This window comes from Hemiscyllium ocellatum, chromosome 11 (assembly GCF_020745735.1).
Source record: "Hemiscyllium ocellatum isolate sHemOce1 chromosome 11, sHemOce1.pat.X.cur, whole genome shotgun sequence".
Lineage (NCBI taxonomy): Eukaryota > Metazoa > Chordata > Chondrichthyes > Orectolobiformes > Hemiscylliidae > Hemiscyllium > Hemiscyllium ocellatum.
In genome coordinates, this window is record NC_083411.1 from 85,531,753 (window position 1) to 85,549,430 (window position 17,678).

The following is a 17,678-nucleotide window of genomic DNA, read 5'->3' on the forward strand; positions in this document are numbered from 1 at the left end:
GTGATTACTGTTTCATGTAAAGTAGTTCTTGGTAGCACTAATGGCCTAATTCTGAGGGACTTGCTACTTACTGTGGTGAGACTGGTAACTGGAACAGTTCTGACAGATCTACAGGCTCAGGTTTACTGCATGGATTAGCTTGAATAGCCATATTAAATGAAACAGAATAAAATAAAAACAATTTTACACTGAGTGAAGGCCTGACTTATAGGAACTGGCAGCTTCTGTGGCCCAAGGCACAGAATTAGTTTTGCCACTCGATAATTTGACTGATTCACTTCACCGCCCAGAACAGGACATTTTATGCTTGATTTATATGTAATCAAGTCACCTGCTCAGTGCTGGGAAAGGCCAAGTCAATCCTAATCTGTTGAGTACGGAGTATCTGTTAAAGATTACAACACATCAACATGTTTCCTGCCATTCTACAGGGACTTTATGAACCAAGATCTTAACTGTTTCTGTCCTTGGTCTTTGCAAGCTGCAGTAACATCATTTCTCTCACTGTATATAATGTTAAGACAAAGTTAAAACTAACCAAGTGTAATTATGTACAAATTTGATTTTAAGCTATTACTGGATTAAACACACCTTTGCAAAAGACCATTTGCTAGAGTTTGCATTTCAGCTGTTTCTTGGACCTTGTGTGGCCAAACTACAGACTATTTGTGAAAACATTGTTGCATTGATTTTGTAATTGTTCACATTGAAAATTGAGAAGATCTCTTGAAGGAAATGAATTAAGTACTGTTCAGAAAGGTGTAATTGAACCTTTAATGCTGTGGCTGGTTTGCTGTAGTCATGTCAACTTTAACTCTGCTGTAAGTGTCTTTGAATGCGGTCTGCAGGTGTGATTAAACATACATCACTTGAAACATGATTTCAAAGTGGTGCGGCTGAAGAATGAATTTTCTGAGCTGTAAGACAGACAGCTTCTGGAAGAAACAGCAAGAAAAGAGCAACAAAATACAATGTGCAGCTTTGAATTACTGGGTAGTTAAAGTGGCTGTTCATTTTCCACATTACTGTGGAATTAAATGGAGCCAAGAGACAGAATTGGAATATTACCATTCTCAGTGGGAGAACTCTAAAACAGCTTCAGAATATTTTTCTAAAATGCACTGACATTAGAGGTACAATTCTGCTATCAGAGCTGGAGAAAAGTCACTTTAAGCTGTACTGCAGCATAGATCTCTTGAGGTACAGGAAAGCTAGAAGGAAAAGATTTTGCTGACTTTCAAGTTGCATTTTGACCCCAAACTAATGTTACTGATGTGCAATATTTATCCAACATCAGAGCTCAAGTAAAGAGTATGAGTATTGATCATACATGACTGCACTTAACAACATACTGAAAGTTTTGCCAACTGAAATCATAATTCCTCAGGGATTGAACTGTCTTAGACTTAAAGGGACCCAGCCATGACAGCATGTCTGTTCAATGAGGAAAATCTTCCACTCAAGATAAGTAGTGACCTGTGTAAAAGCTCTGAGGTTGCCATAATCAGTTCAAGTGAGTTAATGGTGAATAGACAAGGGTTTGCATTGTGCTGAGAGACATTCCAGGCCAAATGAGAATATAATGGTTAAAGAAAAGAAATTTTTGTAGAAAAGCCAACAGAAAGATCAAGGCCAATGGACAGGATGTGTATATTGCAGAGGGTATGACAAAGAAGCAAAGGAAGCAAGCTCAGCACAGTAAAGTAGCGCTGTAATTAGAAGAAGCTGAATCACTTCGTAAACCAGTTTTTAGAAAGAAGCAAAAAAAGTCTACAAATAGCTGGAGACATAACAGCTGGTGATTCTGAATCGCTTTAACCATACAACAGTTTGCAGCCATCAGGTTAAAAGGTATAAATTGTTTGTGACCATTAGATTGATGACTGCAGAAGGAAAGAGTCAAGCGAACAGGAAGTGTTAGATAGGCATCTCTGCCTCTTAGAGCATCATCAATTTTGCAAAGCCATGCAAAGTCATTCAAGATTGTGACCCAATAATGAAGCCCTCAGAATAAAGCTGAAGATATATGATGGAACAATACGTATGTCAAGAGGAGAAATTAACCTGAGAGCCCAATGTAATGGGAAGTGTGAACATCTGGAGCTCCAGATACTCAGCATTAAGCAAAATCTACTCATCCCAGCTGAAGCAAGTCTAAAGCTTGAACTATTAACCCGAAAGAAGCCAACAGAGATTTGAAGCCTTTCACAGACCACTAAACCATTAACTGCCAAACTGTTCCTGAAAGGTTGCAAGACGTTTTTACCGCCTTGGATGTCATCCTGATGAATATTATTGTGAAATGGAGGACCGCGTGAGCCCAATGCAGCATCTGATGAGGAAAGCTGCCTTCAACCTGAAAAACAAGACAGAAGAACTGGAAAAGGAAGCAGCAATCAAGGAAATGACAACATTTACAGATTGAATTAGCAGCATGGTAGCAGGGAATAAACCTGGGAAAACAGATATCCAATATAGATCTAAATGATCTCAATGAAGCTTTGAAGATATCTCACCCCCATTGAAGAAATTTTGCTGTAATTTGCCAGGGGGTGAAGGACTTTACTGCCCTCAATCAGAAAGATGGTTACTACCAAGTGAAGCTGGATGAAAACAATAGTTTCCTTACCACACTCTCAATCCCAACCAGGAGATAAAGATGACTGCAAATGCAGCATCTGCAGTTTTTTTTGTCTCTGCAAATGCCATTTGACATTCCCACTGCTTCACAATAGTATCAACACAGACATCATGAGGTAGTCAGTATTCCTCCAGGAATGGAAGCTATTGTGGATGATCTACTCATCAGTGGATGTTGAGAATGGAAGAAACCATAGCACATCATAATCAGAATCTGATGCAGCTGCTAGAGGAAGCTCAACAGAAGAATCCAAGAATGAACAAGAAAGAGGTACTATTGCAGATGCCTTAAGTACTAAGATTATGTACTGACAACAAACAAACTTCACCAATTATTAACAATGTAAGAGCTGTAACAGAGATGCAGCAGACAACAAATATAATAAAGACAGCACAATGATTTGTTGGATTCATGATCTTCTTAGCAAAGTACTTTCCTAATTTGTCATCAGACTGTGAACTGTTATGCAATCTCGTTGTTAAGGATGCTAAGTAAGAACACAAAGCAGCCTTTACTAGAATCAAACAACTAATGACAGCAATGCCAGTGCTAACGTTTTACAACATGAATGAAGATGTCATCTAGCACTATGATGTTAGCGAGACAGGACTTATCCTTGTGCAACCAGTTACATTTACATCCAGGGTGTTACTGCAAATTGAACACTGCACTCAGATAGCGAAAGGGTGCCTTGCTATCGCATTTGCTTGTAAGCAAATATTAGCAGGACTTATACACTTAATGGTAAGGTCCAAGAGAGTGTTGCTGAACAAAAAGACCTTGGAGTGCAGGTTCATAGCTCCTTGAAAGTAGAGTTACAGGTAGAAAGGCGTTTGGTATGCTTTTCTTTATTGGACAGAGCATCAAGTATAGGAGTTGGGAAGTCATTTTGCAGCTGTACAGGATGTTGGTTAGGCCACTTTTGGAATATTGAGTGCAATTCTGTTCTCCTTCCTATCAGAAGGAAGGACGTTGTGAAACTTGAAAGGGTACAGAAAAGATTTACAAAGATGTCACCAGGGTTGGAGGATTTGAATAGAGGCTGAATAGACTGGGACTGTTTTCCCTGGCACGTTGAAGGCTGAGGGGTGACCTCATAGTAGTTTATAAAATCATGAGGGGCGTGGATAGGATAAATAGACAAAGTCTTTTCCCTAGGAGGGGGAATCCAAAACTAGAGGGCATAGGTTTAGGGTGAGAGCGGAAAGATATAAAAGGGGCAATTATTTCACGCAGAGGGTGGTGCGTGTATAGAATATGCTGCCAAAGGAAGTGGTGGAGGTCAATTGCAACATTTAAAACGCATCTGGATGGGTATATGAATAGGAAGGGTTCGGAGGGACATAGGCCAAGTGCTGGCAAATGGGACTCGATTAGGTTAGGATATCTGGCAGCATGGACGAGTGGGACCGAAGGGTCTGTTTCCATGCTGTACATCTCTATGACTCAATGACTGTAAATAGATTCATTGAATCGGAAGGCTACATATATTGATGAAACCAAGGAAACTATGCAACATGATGCAATTCTCCAAGTACTGCAGGAAGTACTGGTGAAAGAACTGCCCGAAAGTTTCAAGGACATACCTGTTGGCCTCAGAAATGTACTGAGCATCCAGAGATGAACTGATAGTCTAAGATGGATCTTGCACAACAGAAATAAAGTCATTATCCCCAAGAAGATGAGAAAAGAGATGGGGAAACATACCCATGTGAGCCATCAAGGAATTGACAGCACTCTGAGAAAGACAAGTCGTCTCATGGTCAATCTATCAAATGAAGGACGATTTAAACCATTGCAGTGCTTGTAATGAATACCATGTTTAGAAAGCTAAAGTGATTATCACACGTGGCAACCAAGAGAGATGATGGATGAAACTTAGAGAACCTCCACATTCACAGGAAATGATCATCTTTTCCCCATCAACCACCATATTGGAAGTGAGGTTAGGTCATGTCAATAATGTTTGATGAACCCGGTGAGATCAGAGGATGCCTGAAAGCACATTTCAGTTCTTATTGCATTCCAGATCTTATGGGGAGTGACCATAGCCTTCAGTGCATAACTGAATAATTCAGCCACTCAGAAACTTAACACCATACATCATTGCTGCACGACATCCAATCAAATGGAAAGACTGAGGGGGATGTGAAGTTCATCAAAGGGATCATAAAAAAATTGAGCAACTCCAGCATTGTCTTTTGAAAGGCAATCCTAGAATGGAGAAATACGTTCAATGAAGGCATGGAAAATAATCCAGTCCAAAAATTAATGTCACATCATGCACAAACTACTCTTGAAATAGTGAAAACAATGAAGTCATATATAGTAACATGTGTAAGATGTGAAACAATAGAAAGCCACATTTCACTTTGATAAAACAGCTACATTATTGCCAGAGGAGCTGAGCATTGTAAAGTCAGAGTGCAAACATTCAACAAACCTCAGCCCACATGGCAACCTGGGACCTATGTAAAACAATCACCACCTTGAATTTGCATGAGATGAATAGCCAGTTATATTGTAGCAACTGAAGACTTAGGAAGAAGCTATGCTTTTACAGACGGCAGCAGAGCTGGAAAAGATGATCTACTCTCCTATAAGTAACAAATGAGCAACAGCTCCAGCAGTCTACGGTTTCCTCCCAGAACAGAAATGGATCAGGAACAGCACTGTATGTGGCACTTATAGTCCTAGAGAAGCAACATCACCCCAAAAATGAACCGATACTAGAGGAACTGCAAACAACAAAGTACATATGTATCATTAGGAGACCTACATGATTTAATGAAGATGTATGCAATGCATTTGAAAAGAGTGGCAAAAATAGAACTGATGACAGTTAATGCACTGTGTAGGTACTGAGTCATAACTTCTCTCGAGACTTCGGATACAGAGTAATTTGCAACTAACTGCAAATGACACTGCTTCTATTAATATAAAGAAGTTTGTTTAGAGAAATGCAACTGTACCTTTCATTTATTGGTTAGCTTGTCATAGTCACATGGTATCCATCACTACTGTAAGTGTTTCTGTATGCAGACCATGGGAGCTATTAAACACATATCAATTGAAACGTTTGAATTGGGCATGACCAGACAAACAGCATAAACAGCTACAACATAAACTTTACTTTTGCTCATTATTTCATGAAATTGAAATGTTTGTCAATTGGAATCATTTTAAATCATTTTACTTTTTATGATTTGAATCAGAATCCTCTCATCTAACTTGCAACATAAGACGATCATTGGGCCCACTGGTCTTTTGCTCCAGTGGAACATTCAATGATATATTTCATTAAGCAGAAAATTATTTCCCTGTATTTGGAATATGGTAACATGGCCAGCAGAAATAACTATTCTTCAACAGCTAGGCACATCTGAGCCCAATCATGTCACCTCACAGGAATAGCAGGCAGCATTCAGGCATACAAGCCCTGACTAATTCTTTCCTCTATCCTAAGCCATTACATGAGCCAAGCTCAGCAGAATTTAGCATAGATGGAAGTCAGAACTTGGGATGTTCTGGGTTTGGAAGTCTCAATAATACATTGGTCAGCATGTTAACCAGAACAGACAATTTATGATTGATAAAATGCAAAGTAATAGGCTGCTGAAACATCAGATATGTGACAATGACTTTGGAATAAAATATTCCATTCTGAGCAAAAGAATGTAGAACCATTCATGGAGTTTAAACAGATATTCTAATTTCAGGCAATTACTGAATTATGTAAACTCAGCTCACTAATTAATACAGGTCAAATTCCTTAATTTTTTTCCTAAACTCTTAAATGATTCTTTTTATTTTAGAAAAAGAACTAAGCTTGTTCAGTCCAGTGCATTCTGTGGTTGGATTCATGTCGTACAAGTGCATGATTAGACACAGCCCTGTCATTAACAATTAAAGGTGACCTTGTCATATCTAATAACTGCAAAGCATCTACACTCTTTCAATGCTTAAAAGATTGTTGAAAGTTTTCCTGAACCTCTGACAGTCTGTCAGTCACAGTCTTGTTTGTTCTGTAATTTGCATTAGGAATTTCAGACACACATTTCCATTTTGTATGTGTAAAAGCTACACAAGACAAATCCTGTTGAGTTGTTTTGGGGCAAACCAGATGGGGCACAGACACTGTGGGAAGTGTGATTTATCACAATGACAACAGCTACCTTAGCAGCCTAGAATAAGTCACTTTTTTTTCTCATGTAGGCAGCTTTAAGGTGGAAATATTGGATTTTAGAAAAGCATATTTTAAATTAAGTTTAAGTCATATGGGCGGCACAGTGGTTAGCACTGCTGCCTCACAGCGCCAGAGACCCAGGTTCAATTCCCACCTCAGGCAACTGCCTGTATGGAGTTTGCACATTCTCCCCGTGTCTGCGTGGATTTCCTCCGGGTACTCCGGTTTCCTCCCACAGTCCAAAAATGTGCAGGTTAGGTGAATTGGCCACGCTAAATTGCCCATCGTGTTAGGTGTAGGGAATGGATCTGGATGGTTGCTCTTCGGAGATTCAGTGTGAACTTGTTGGGCCGAAGGGCCTGTTTCCACACTGTAAGTAATGTAATGTAACCTAATAACTTATTATGTTAACCCATTCCCATTTAGTTATTTGATGAATATATATTGCTTTTAAAGTGAATTCATAGCCATTTGGGGCTACATTGGTTCCAAGAATAATATATTTTGAAATCAACTAACTAAATTAACATGAATTGTGACCACTCATTATACTCCCCTCAGACACCCTGAAACCTCTTATAACTCTTTATGACTCCATTGATGAATGGAAAATCACTTAAAGTGACATGTGTAGAATATCCCTCACTTTTCCTTTATTTGCTTAGATGTCATATTATTTGTTGTTACTGCAGAAGAATGAGAGCCACATTCATATCTTAATAATTAAAACGGTCTGACTGTCAACAGCTGATATCAACAATAACATTCACTATGGTGGTAGGGAACAATTGGTATGTTCAAATCATCACAACTGCATGAGGAGGCAGAGATTGGTTACACTTCTTTGCATTATGGTGAATATCAAACACAAACTTCTTCAGTCAGTGCCGTTTGAAAGCTGGCTTTCATATGCTTTTGCTTCTCTTTTCACTCGCTATTTACTTGTAGTTTGCCTGGGTTTCCATCTCTCCTCACTCTCTTCCAGGAAACGGGGTTCTGTGAAGACTTTCGTCCTTTTGGAAGTGGTAGGAAATGGAAGAAGGAGTGCACTTCACTCACAGGCCTTACATTTGTGCAACATCACAGGATAGGCAAATTCAAGGATCTCGTGCTTGGCATCTCCTGCCAAACAGGCTTTCAACAACTCCTACACCAAATATGTTACTTCTTCCAGGACACACAAACAATTTATTGTTTTCAGCTGTGTTAGAAGTATTAACATCTCAACAATAAAAAACCTGATCCTCAAACCTAACATGAAAATAGTTTCAATCCTTTCAATAGAAGCTTTTTTTCTTTATTTTGGAGAACTGTCAAGTACAATTCCATTATCATAAAATCAGAGAATGAATGGTCAAAACCAAATTAGGTGCCCTGGCATAGAATCCTTCATTGTAATTCAAATTGGATGACTAATTCTGAATTATTTGTTCCTTCAATAACACATGCAGGTTCAGCATGGATTCCCAATGGCTTTGAAAAGTGACAGAAGGGACAATAGCACAATCCCCTCTTTTTTCAACTCTGCAGAATGACTTATGGGACACTGTTACTCAGTAGGCAGACTCTCACAAAACTCTGCACAGCTTCAAATGGAACAGTATCCACTAGCTCAATCAATGCCCTAATGGTGTCACTTATTGCCAAGCAAACTGCTGCTACAGTGCTTCAACCTCAGGTAAAAACTAATTTAGATTGTGCAAAGTGGCTTTGCAAGAGGCCTCAGCACAACAGTTACTGAATGAATCCCAGTACCATCTGAGTGTCTGCTCCAGAAGGTGCAAGAACCCTGGCTTCCACCCCACTGAGGGAAAAAAAAAGCTTTTACCAACTGGAATTCTTATACAGTAATTTAGTTATTTAATCATATGTACAGAGGAAATTAAAACGTCCTTCTTATTAATTAACAAAAGATGATCATTTATGATCACCGGACATTTCTAAAGAACTTTATAAGCATGAACGTTAAGGTTGGAAGACAGGAATCACAGCAGCAATTTGTACCCAAGAAATAATTTGATTTTGTAATGTTGACTTAGGGATGTATTTTGTCCAGAAAACTGGAAATGGTGCTGCTGCTGTGAAACCCTCTATATCAGGCTAACAGAGTAGTCAGGGCCTTGGTTTAGTGTGGCATCTAAAAGTCAGTATCCCTGAAAGTGCAGCACTCCCTCAGCACTGCACTGGAATGTCAGCCTAGATCACACATCAATTTTTTGTTAAATATGAAAACTAATTTTGAAGAAATTTGCCTGACACACAAATTGTTCAGAGCTGAAAGACAAAAAATTAGCAAAACATCAACGTTCTTCTTGGAATAAAAAAATCAATAACTGAATTACTTATTAAAAAGAAAAGAATTGCTTTTGCCTTTGTGTTTTGCATAATATTGCGTGATATCAGTAAAACCATCTTTAAAAAGTATTTAGCTTAAAATGCTGCGGACAAAAATAATTTTCCAGGCCATAGATTTTCATGATATAAAAATAGCTTATAAATGCATATTCAGAATAATTTATTGTTTTCAGCTGTACTAGAAATATTTATAGCACAACTATAAAATCTGATCCTTAAACCCAAGGACATACCCCATCCAAATAAGAGACAGACAACCTAACAGTTTTATTTCAAGCACAATACCCTTTCTTGTTAAGAAATTCATTTGAAACTATGAAACCTACCACCTTGGATCAGAAAACTATGGTATTATCCAGTTATTTAAGTTGAAATTCAGTTGACTTATTATTTCTAGATGTCTTCATAAAAATAAAGAACCAGCTGCTTAAGATTCCAAATCACAAATGGGATGTTAAGAAGCCGAATGCAGGTCAAGAGCCATAATGTACCAACGTCCGGACGAGATGGTTGAGCTCAAGTCATGGAAAGGGTACTTTAACAGAGAACTTTCTGATTCTGAGGTGAAACTGTTGCCAATTGAGCCATGGCTGTTAGAAACTACATCCATGGGCCAAGTTTAAATTGAGTCAGTTCAGGATTCTCGTCATCATTAATCCATTAAACAGTACATTTGGAAAACTGTCCTAGACCTCTGGTACTCAGTACACCAACTCTAGTGAGTTACGGCATAACAATGGACTGAACTTTAACAAAATGGGAAGAGAATGAGATGCTTTGTGGTTTGAAATGCTGGAAGAATTTAACAGTGATCCTACTTACCTTTTCAATATTCCAGCTAGACTGGGTTGTAAGGCAAGGTGGATTTCAGGCCTTCAGTGAAGGCTGTAGCCAGCAGAGCTACTGAGGCAAATAAAGTAGGCCCATCAGTTAAATGGAAAGGCACTTACCTTCAGGATCCCGTGGTCTTCCCTCCCTTATCAATCGCAAAAAAAGATCAAATCAGATCTCTAAAGCTTACTCAAAGAGGTATGTTTTAAGATTGTATAGAGGCAAACTGATTTGGGAGGAATCCCAGAGCTCAGGGACTAGGCAAGTGAAGACATACCCATTAGTGACAAAATGATTTAAATCAAGAAGTTCAAACAGTTCAAAATTAGAGCAAAGATAACAGATCACAGGAGATAGGGAGGGCAAGATAACAACAGGACTTGAAAAAAAATGATGAGAATTTTAAAATGAGGGCATGTCTTAACTGGTTGCCAATATAGGTTAGCGGGCACAGCGCTGATGGGAGAATGGGATTTGGTACCAGGAAGGACATGGGCCGAGTTTGGGACGGCTTCAGGTTTACCAAGAGTAGAAGCTGGAGACCAGCCATAAGTGCAGTGAAGCAAAACCAGAAATTGCTGGAAAAGCTCAACAGGACTGACAGCATCTGTGAAGAGAATTCAAAGTTAATATTTTGGGTCCAGTGACACTTCCACAGAAATGTTAACTCTGGTTTCTATTCACAGATGCTGCTAGACCCGCTGAGCTTTTCCAGCAATTTCTGTTTTTGTTTCTGATTTACAGCATCCACAGTTCCTTTGGCTTCTAAGAGTGCAATAGAATTGCACATAATGTGTGCTTCAATGATGTAACTTGAGAGTTTATACAGCTGACTCAGTGAACCATACAGACCGGCATGACATGGGTTTGATCTGTCTGGGCTGAGCCAGTTGATGGGGAGAAAGTGAGGACTGCAGATGCTGGAGATCAAAGTCAAAACGTGTGGTGCTGGAAAAGCACAGCTGGTCAGGCAGCAACTGAGGAGCAGGAGAATTGACGTTTCAAGCATAAGCTCTTCATTAGGACATTCCTGATGAAGAGCTTATGCTTGAAATGCCGACTCTCCTGCTCCATGGGTGCTTCCTGACTGGCTATGCTTTTCCAGCATCACACTTTTTGACTCTGAGCCAGTTGATGTCAATCAAGGTAGCTTAAGGTTGAACCAATTGCCCTCAGAGCTTTGGGTTAATGGGAGAGATTGGGTTAAACTCTCTTATTTCTGATTCTTATGTGCACTTTGTAGGCATCAGCTGAGGATGGACTGAAATTCGTTAACCCGTTATTGAACAAACTTGAATGTTGGACACTTGTTAAGGTATCAGAAAAGGACCTCAACCTATGCAATTCTATTCAATGGAAAGCCAACACATTAGACAAGGGGAAAAACTGGAGAAAATTGGCTAAAGATTTTCTTTCAGAAAAAATATATTATTTTATAAATCGCTCTTTTATAAGTTGACTGTTAAATCATAGATGCATCATGAAATAACATACATAAAATCTACAAGATCAATTTCATGTTAAAAACATTTTAAAACAAAAGATGTACTTTCTGAGAACAGTACGTGAAAGCAATCTAAGTTTACTAAATATGTTTAATGGACAAAGACACAGATGTTCATTAAATCAAGGTCTAAAGAACTAAATCCCAAGCAGTCAAAGATGTAAGTATTTAGAAGCAGCACTTTCCTTGACTTTTAAATGATAGAAGCAAATGAATCTCATCGCATCTGGGAGAAAGAGGCAATATATCTTGAACAAATGAATTGCAAAAGTGACATTGGATCTGAAACAATGTAACAACAAAGCTATATTGTTTTTTATGAATACTCAAAAAATCCAATATTCCAACCTCTGGCAAAATATAAAACCCCCTGAAGGACAAGCCTATTCAATCAATATTAGTTCATTTCAATTGAAAAGCCTTACAACGTCTGTGCTGATGATTTTATGGATTTCATTACCTGTTGGCGAGATGATTCCTGGTGATAAGAGACCTGGGACTGCATGGGACATAATGCGAGAATTTTCTGGCAACGTGACACTCAGGGTACGTTTAGGGGGCCTGCCAGGCCTTGAACTGTCAAGGGAGAAAGAAAGAAGCGGTTTTAATTTTTTTTGTTGGTTACTTTCAAACAAACCACATTTAAGAGTGATGGCCAAAAATAAGTCTCACAAACACTAGTAACATCCATTTTACAGGAGTATGAAAAATAAAACCAATTTACAGAACATCGACTAAGCCTTGTTCTAGTCAGTCTTTTAATGCCAATTTTCAGGGGAGTTGCTGGGGTGGGGGGGTAACACAGAGCAACAAATTTGAGCCTAATCTTTATTCAACATTATTCATAATCAAAGGGATTTTATTACTGGAACATGTTAAATTAAATGTCTTTATTGCACTACAGGGACTTTTTAATGCTATTGATTTCCTAACAAAAGCAAGAAATATAACACAACTTGGATTCAAATTATGCTGGACAAGTTTTGAAAAGCAGAGATCCACAACTACTGTAAAGAGTAACAGTATAGAAATTGTGTAAAGACCTCAAATAACGACCAGACTAAAATGATTAGATTAGATTACTTACAGCGTGGAAATAGACCCTTCAGCCTAACAAGTCTATACCAACCCGTCGAAGCACAACCCACCCATATCCATTCCCCTATAATTACCCCTTCACCTAACACTACGGGCAATTTAGCATGTCCAATTCATCTAACCTGCACATTTTTGGATTGTGGGAGGAAACCGGAGCACCCGAAGGAAACCCATGCAGACACGGGGAGAATGTGCAAACTCCACACAGACAGTTGTCTGAGGCGGGAATTGAACCCAGGTCTCTGGCGCTGTGAGGCAGCAGTGCTAACCACTGTGCCACTGTGCCGCCCATGATATTAAAAATTGCTTCAAGTGAAATTAAAATCTGTGCCGATGTATTCATGCAAAAACGATAAGGTTTGAGTTTTAAAAATGTTTTACGACTGCAAGAATCAAAGTAGAAACGTATCCAAAAGGAATAATTAAAAAGAAAACTTAATCTGTTTTAAATTGATTTCCAAAGCACACAAGGTGGTTGTCAGAAAATGATGTTGGAATTGGAACTGATTGTTTAGATCACAGCAGAGAAAGCGTTGGTTTGCTCAGCCATTTCCAGAGAGTGAAATGAAACAAGTTTCTTAAAAAGAAACACAGAAATATTTCCCAAGTTTCCAGCAACTTGGTACAGCTGAGCAGATGGGAAGGATAACATTGTGGTCACAAAAGATGAAAGTGAGATTTGTTTTACTAGATAGTTGTAAATAAATTACTGACTTGTTCAGGGATTAATAACTTTATTCTCATTGCCTGAAGGTCTCATTTGTGCTCAATCCTCGACAGCAACGCAGTCCGAATCATAAATTCCCAAACAGATCAATAGTGTGCATTTTCAAGTGTATGGGAAAAACAGGCTGCAAGCAGTGCAAAAGATTTTAATTCAAAATAATTCATATCGGAGGTCTTCAACAAAATGAAACATGCTTGTTCGTTCAATATTAATTTAACAGATTAGGAATTTGCAGTCAATTTAATGAAGGTTATTTAAACCGTCAAAAGCAGGATGATGCAAAACAACTACTTTTAACGAGGAGTTTTAATGAATCCTTTTGAAAATAAGTTTCCGCTATAAAGTTGTTAAGTGTGACCAGGTTTGTTGACACAAGGCTGCCATTAAACTTTCCTAATGTTCAAGGTACAGCTTTATTCCACAGTAAGTGAGAAATACAGTTTTCTAATGGTTACATTTTCTGACTCCTGTTTTATAGTCAAAGTGCAAACTAGACTTATCAAGAGCTGCATCTTGATTTGGTTCATTCCAAGTCAAGTTGAACTGATAGAATTAGATGGCTGAAAACTACATTGAATTGGTATCATGTGTGTGCACATACTGTACATAGTACCATGAATATACTCGATACAAATTCCCTCTTTCAGATACAATATTACATAATTCACACTTGTTTACTTCAGGCTTTCAAAGCTATTTGATGCAAAATATTTCACTTTTACTCTCACTTATTTTTAATGTTTCTGTTTCCTCACTCATTATAAATATCTGTATGAGAGTAAGAAAACCTCCTGCTCTCAGATCACAACCACATGATTTGCAAGGACGTGCATGGATGACACCATGAGGAATTGACCCATGGACTGCTCCTCTAGTCTTGCACAGAAATGCCTAGCCTCAGTTTTTTTTTGTTACTTGCCCACTGCATCCAGTGGCAGGGTTAACAGTCAGTGCCAATCCCTAATTGCTCTGGGGAAGTTGGGGTGAGCTGCCTTCTTAAATTGCTGCAGCTCATGTCGTGTAGGTAAATCCACAGAACCGTGAGGAAAGCAGCTCCAAGATTTGACCCAGCTACAGTGAAAGAATGGCAATCATTGCATCTTGGACGATGAGTGACTTGGAACTGGGAATTTGGTTGTCATGTACTGTCATCACCCTGTGCAATGAGCAAATTGCTTAAAGGACTCTAACCACGAAATCTGATTCACTGCTTACTGTATCACTCCACATTGCCACTGAATATTGGAGTATCAATGGAACATACATGCTGCTTATTTTAAAAAAGAAACCAATTTTTATTGCACATTATTGTGATCCCTATTAAATACTCAAGGGAGAAACTGCTGCTGTTCACTCAAAATCTACGCAGAGCAAAGTGCCCTCTTTTGTCAAACTGGCAGAAGGTGAATTATCTGTCATCAGAATGCCGGTGTCAAGTTTGGTACAAGCTGAATGTTGTGACTTTTGTTTTCTCCTCACCGCGAGTGCTGGTTCTGGCTTCACAACATTACCTCTGGCTACTTCTAACCTGGCCAAGCCCTTGTACTTCCTGGAAATGCCTGCAGACCAGCTACACAACTGAGTGAGCTGAATTTGCCTGGGCCTTTACGAACATGCTGGACAGCTCACTGGCATCCACAGCTTGGCAGTTCCCTATTGATGGGGCTCAAGGCCCATTCTGCAGCAAGCCATGATCCATGGTTATTCAGCATAAATTTCACGGGTGCCACATACTTCATGATGGTTTCTAACAATCAAACATTTTTGCCCCCTTAGTAGTTATCAGGTTCAAGTAAAGCATGAAAAGACAATGCAACATGGGAAGTAAAGGGGTGAATCCCCTGCAATGTGTAGCAGCAGAATAGTTAATCCAACCTGGAACCAACATCAATCATTGTTTCCTGGGGCTGCAGTTCCCTGCCCTGTTATTTATAAGTTGATGAATTTGTGAATATTTCACACAAAGGTCTCAATAAGGGACCAGATCTAAAGGAAAACAAGACATCACCATTTACAGCTTCCTGGGAACTGTGCTGAGATTTCCTTTTTTGCTTTGTCTACCAATTTGGAATGGGTCTAAGGGAGCCACTAAAGAGAAAGACTTAGCTCTATATAACACTTTTCAGGACATTAAGATAACTCAAAACATTGGCCGTTTTTCAAATACTTTTAAAGTGTGTCATTGACGTCCAGTAGGAAATGTAACAGTCAACATGTGCACAGCAAACTCTCTCAAATAGCAAGACAATAAAGACACTTGTAATAATTTTGCAAGGCTACTGCATTTCCCCAAGTCTGGAAAGTCATTTCGCTGCTCAGTGTCCAACTTGCAGTTTTTGGAGAATGTGTGCACGTGTAGCAAGACTGTCACTCTAATGTACACATTCAGCATATATCCAACTAATGTACAGGTGCACAGGAGTTACAGTGACAAAGTTCCCATATTATATAAAGACTTGGTATAGGTGAGCAGTAAAGACAAAGGGCCAACTCTTACCATACTTTGGCAAAGTGTCATTTTCATTGAGCTTCACGGAAGGTTTCCCTGTGCAAAGTCTAGTGAGTTTTCCCGTGCTATCATCTCAAAGCCACCTCATTAACCACCTACCATGTCCCAGTGGTGCCCCTCCCTCCAAGGCTAGTCTAATTTTCTCTTTTGTTGTAGCTAGAAGTACTCACCACTGGCTAGTATTTTCCAGGATATCCCACAATCCCTGGCACTGGCACCAACTTTGAAAGACCATAGTGCTTGTCTGGATGCACAGTCAGTCTGGAACTGCACTACCCTGACATGTAAGGTGAAACAGGTAACCGACCTTGCAGACAGAAATCTGGAGTTGGTGGACGGATTGGTGAAGAAAAATATCCACCTCCTACAGGACTATCAGAGCAGCCCATGATACCCCCATACTATACCAACCTGCTGTGTGGTTGCCACCAAGGTCAGTGCAGTCACAACCATTTAAAGGAACCCAGCAGTGTAGGAAGATTGATTACTTTCTCTGCTCCGCCAGGTTAAGGGCCACCATCTTGTCTCTGTTACTTCATATTCACTCTCTGTTACTACACACACCTCCCAACACTCTACTGTTCTCAATATTGCATGCAAAATCTTTCCTCATTTGCTCTTACCCACTCAACCTTCATACAGCTGTCTTGTCATGGATGGTGTCAAGCTTCTTGAATGTTGTTGAAGGTACACATATTCAGGGCAGCATTCCATTAAACTTCTAACTTGTGCCTTGCAGATGGTGGAATCGGGTGTGATGAGAAAGGCAGTCACTTTCAGCTCCTTTGTCCGTGCTTGATGACTGCTGGCAACCATGACAAGCTTCCGGTCCGTGTGTCTGTATTAGTGTCCAAATGTACAGTGAGTCTATTAGCACTGGCTGAGGAGGCAAAGTGCTGAAAAAAGCAAGGCTGCAATGTTGTGAGCATCCAGCTAGGTGCTAAATAAATGAGTGCGAAGAAAGCACGCGAGTAGCTCTTGTACATAATTCCATCCAGTCCCTGAGCTGGGTACAGGATGCATGCAAAGTGCCCTAGCAATAGCATTACAATGATATTTGCTGGTGTGCTCCAAGTGCAGCATCTATGTGTAGAAACATACTGGAAGTGGATCAGCGGGGTTCCAGGGTGGGGCTGAGAATCTGGAATGTGTTGGATGCCACCATCTGTGGACATGGGTGTGTTTTGCCATTGCCCACGGAGCGTGCCTTGAGATGATGGTTCTCAATGTCTAAGATGGAAGTCTAGAGGTACAAGGAGTCACCAGGTACCTGCTTTGACTTCCAAGTTGGCAAATGTCAGCTGGTTACTATCACATGGCTGCTGGAGTAGGAAAGTGCATAATGGGGTAAGATTAAGTAACAATAAGTGTGATAATAAGCAATATTCCCCATTAATAAATCTCTTGCCACTCAGGAGCAAATTTCCTGCCTCAACACGGGGAACTTAGTGGGAGATGCACCTTGCTGTTCTCACCATTGAGAAAGGCCTTGCTCAACCTCTCACACAGTTCTCCCAAGTTTTTGCCATAGCCCAAGTTCTTCATGGCCTTGAAAGATTCTGTCCAGAAGAAGGATTAGTATTTAGCCTTATTTTGCCTAAACCCATAAAAGTACACACACACACCCTTTTGTATTTTCAGCTGCAATTACTGAAGACAGCCTTCAGTCTGGCTGACACTTTCTGACAGGTATGATGCCTTTCTGTGTTCAGGAATGGTGAGTTGGAGTATTAATCAAGTCAAGCCAAATCACACATCAAACAGCAGCTGAGGTCAGAAATACTCTACTCGATATGCAGTTTTGTCTGTCCTTCCAATTTCCCTTGC

At 39.6% G+C, this 17,678-nt stretch overlaps 1 protein-coding gene across 6 annotated transcripts in view; it reads right to left on the minus strand.

The window, feature by feature from the left end:
- dacha (dachshund a) overlaps positions 1-17,678 on the minus strand; it is a 376,970-nt gene that overhangs the window by 189,828 nt on the left and 169,464 nt on the right. For all 6 annotated transcript variants that reach the window (XM_060832649.1, XM_060832648.1, XM_060832647.1 and 3 more), the window contains exon 2: positions 11,978-12,093. In XM_060832649.1, coding sequence (XP_060688632.1) covers positions 11,978-12,093 — 116 coding nt within the window. The remainder of the gene's footprint in view (positions 1-11,977; positions 12,094-17,678) is intronic.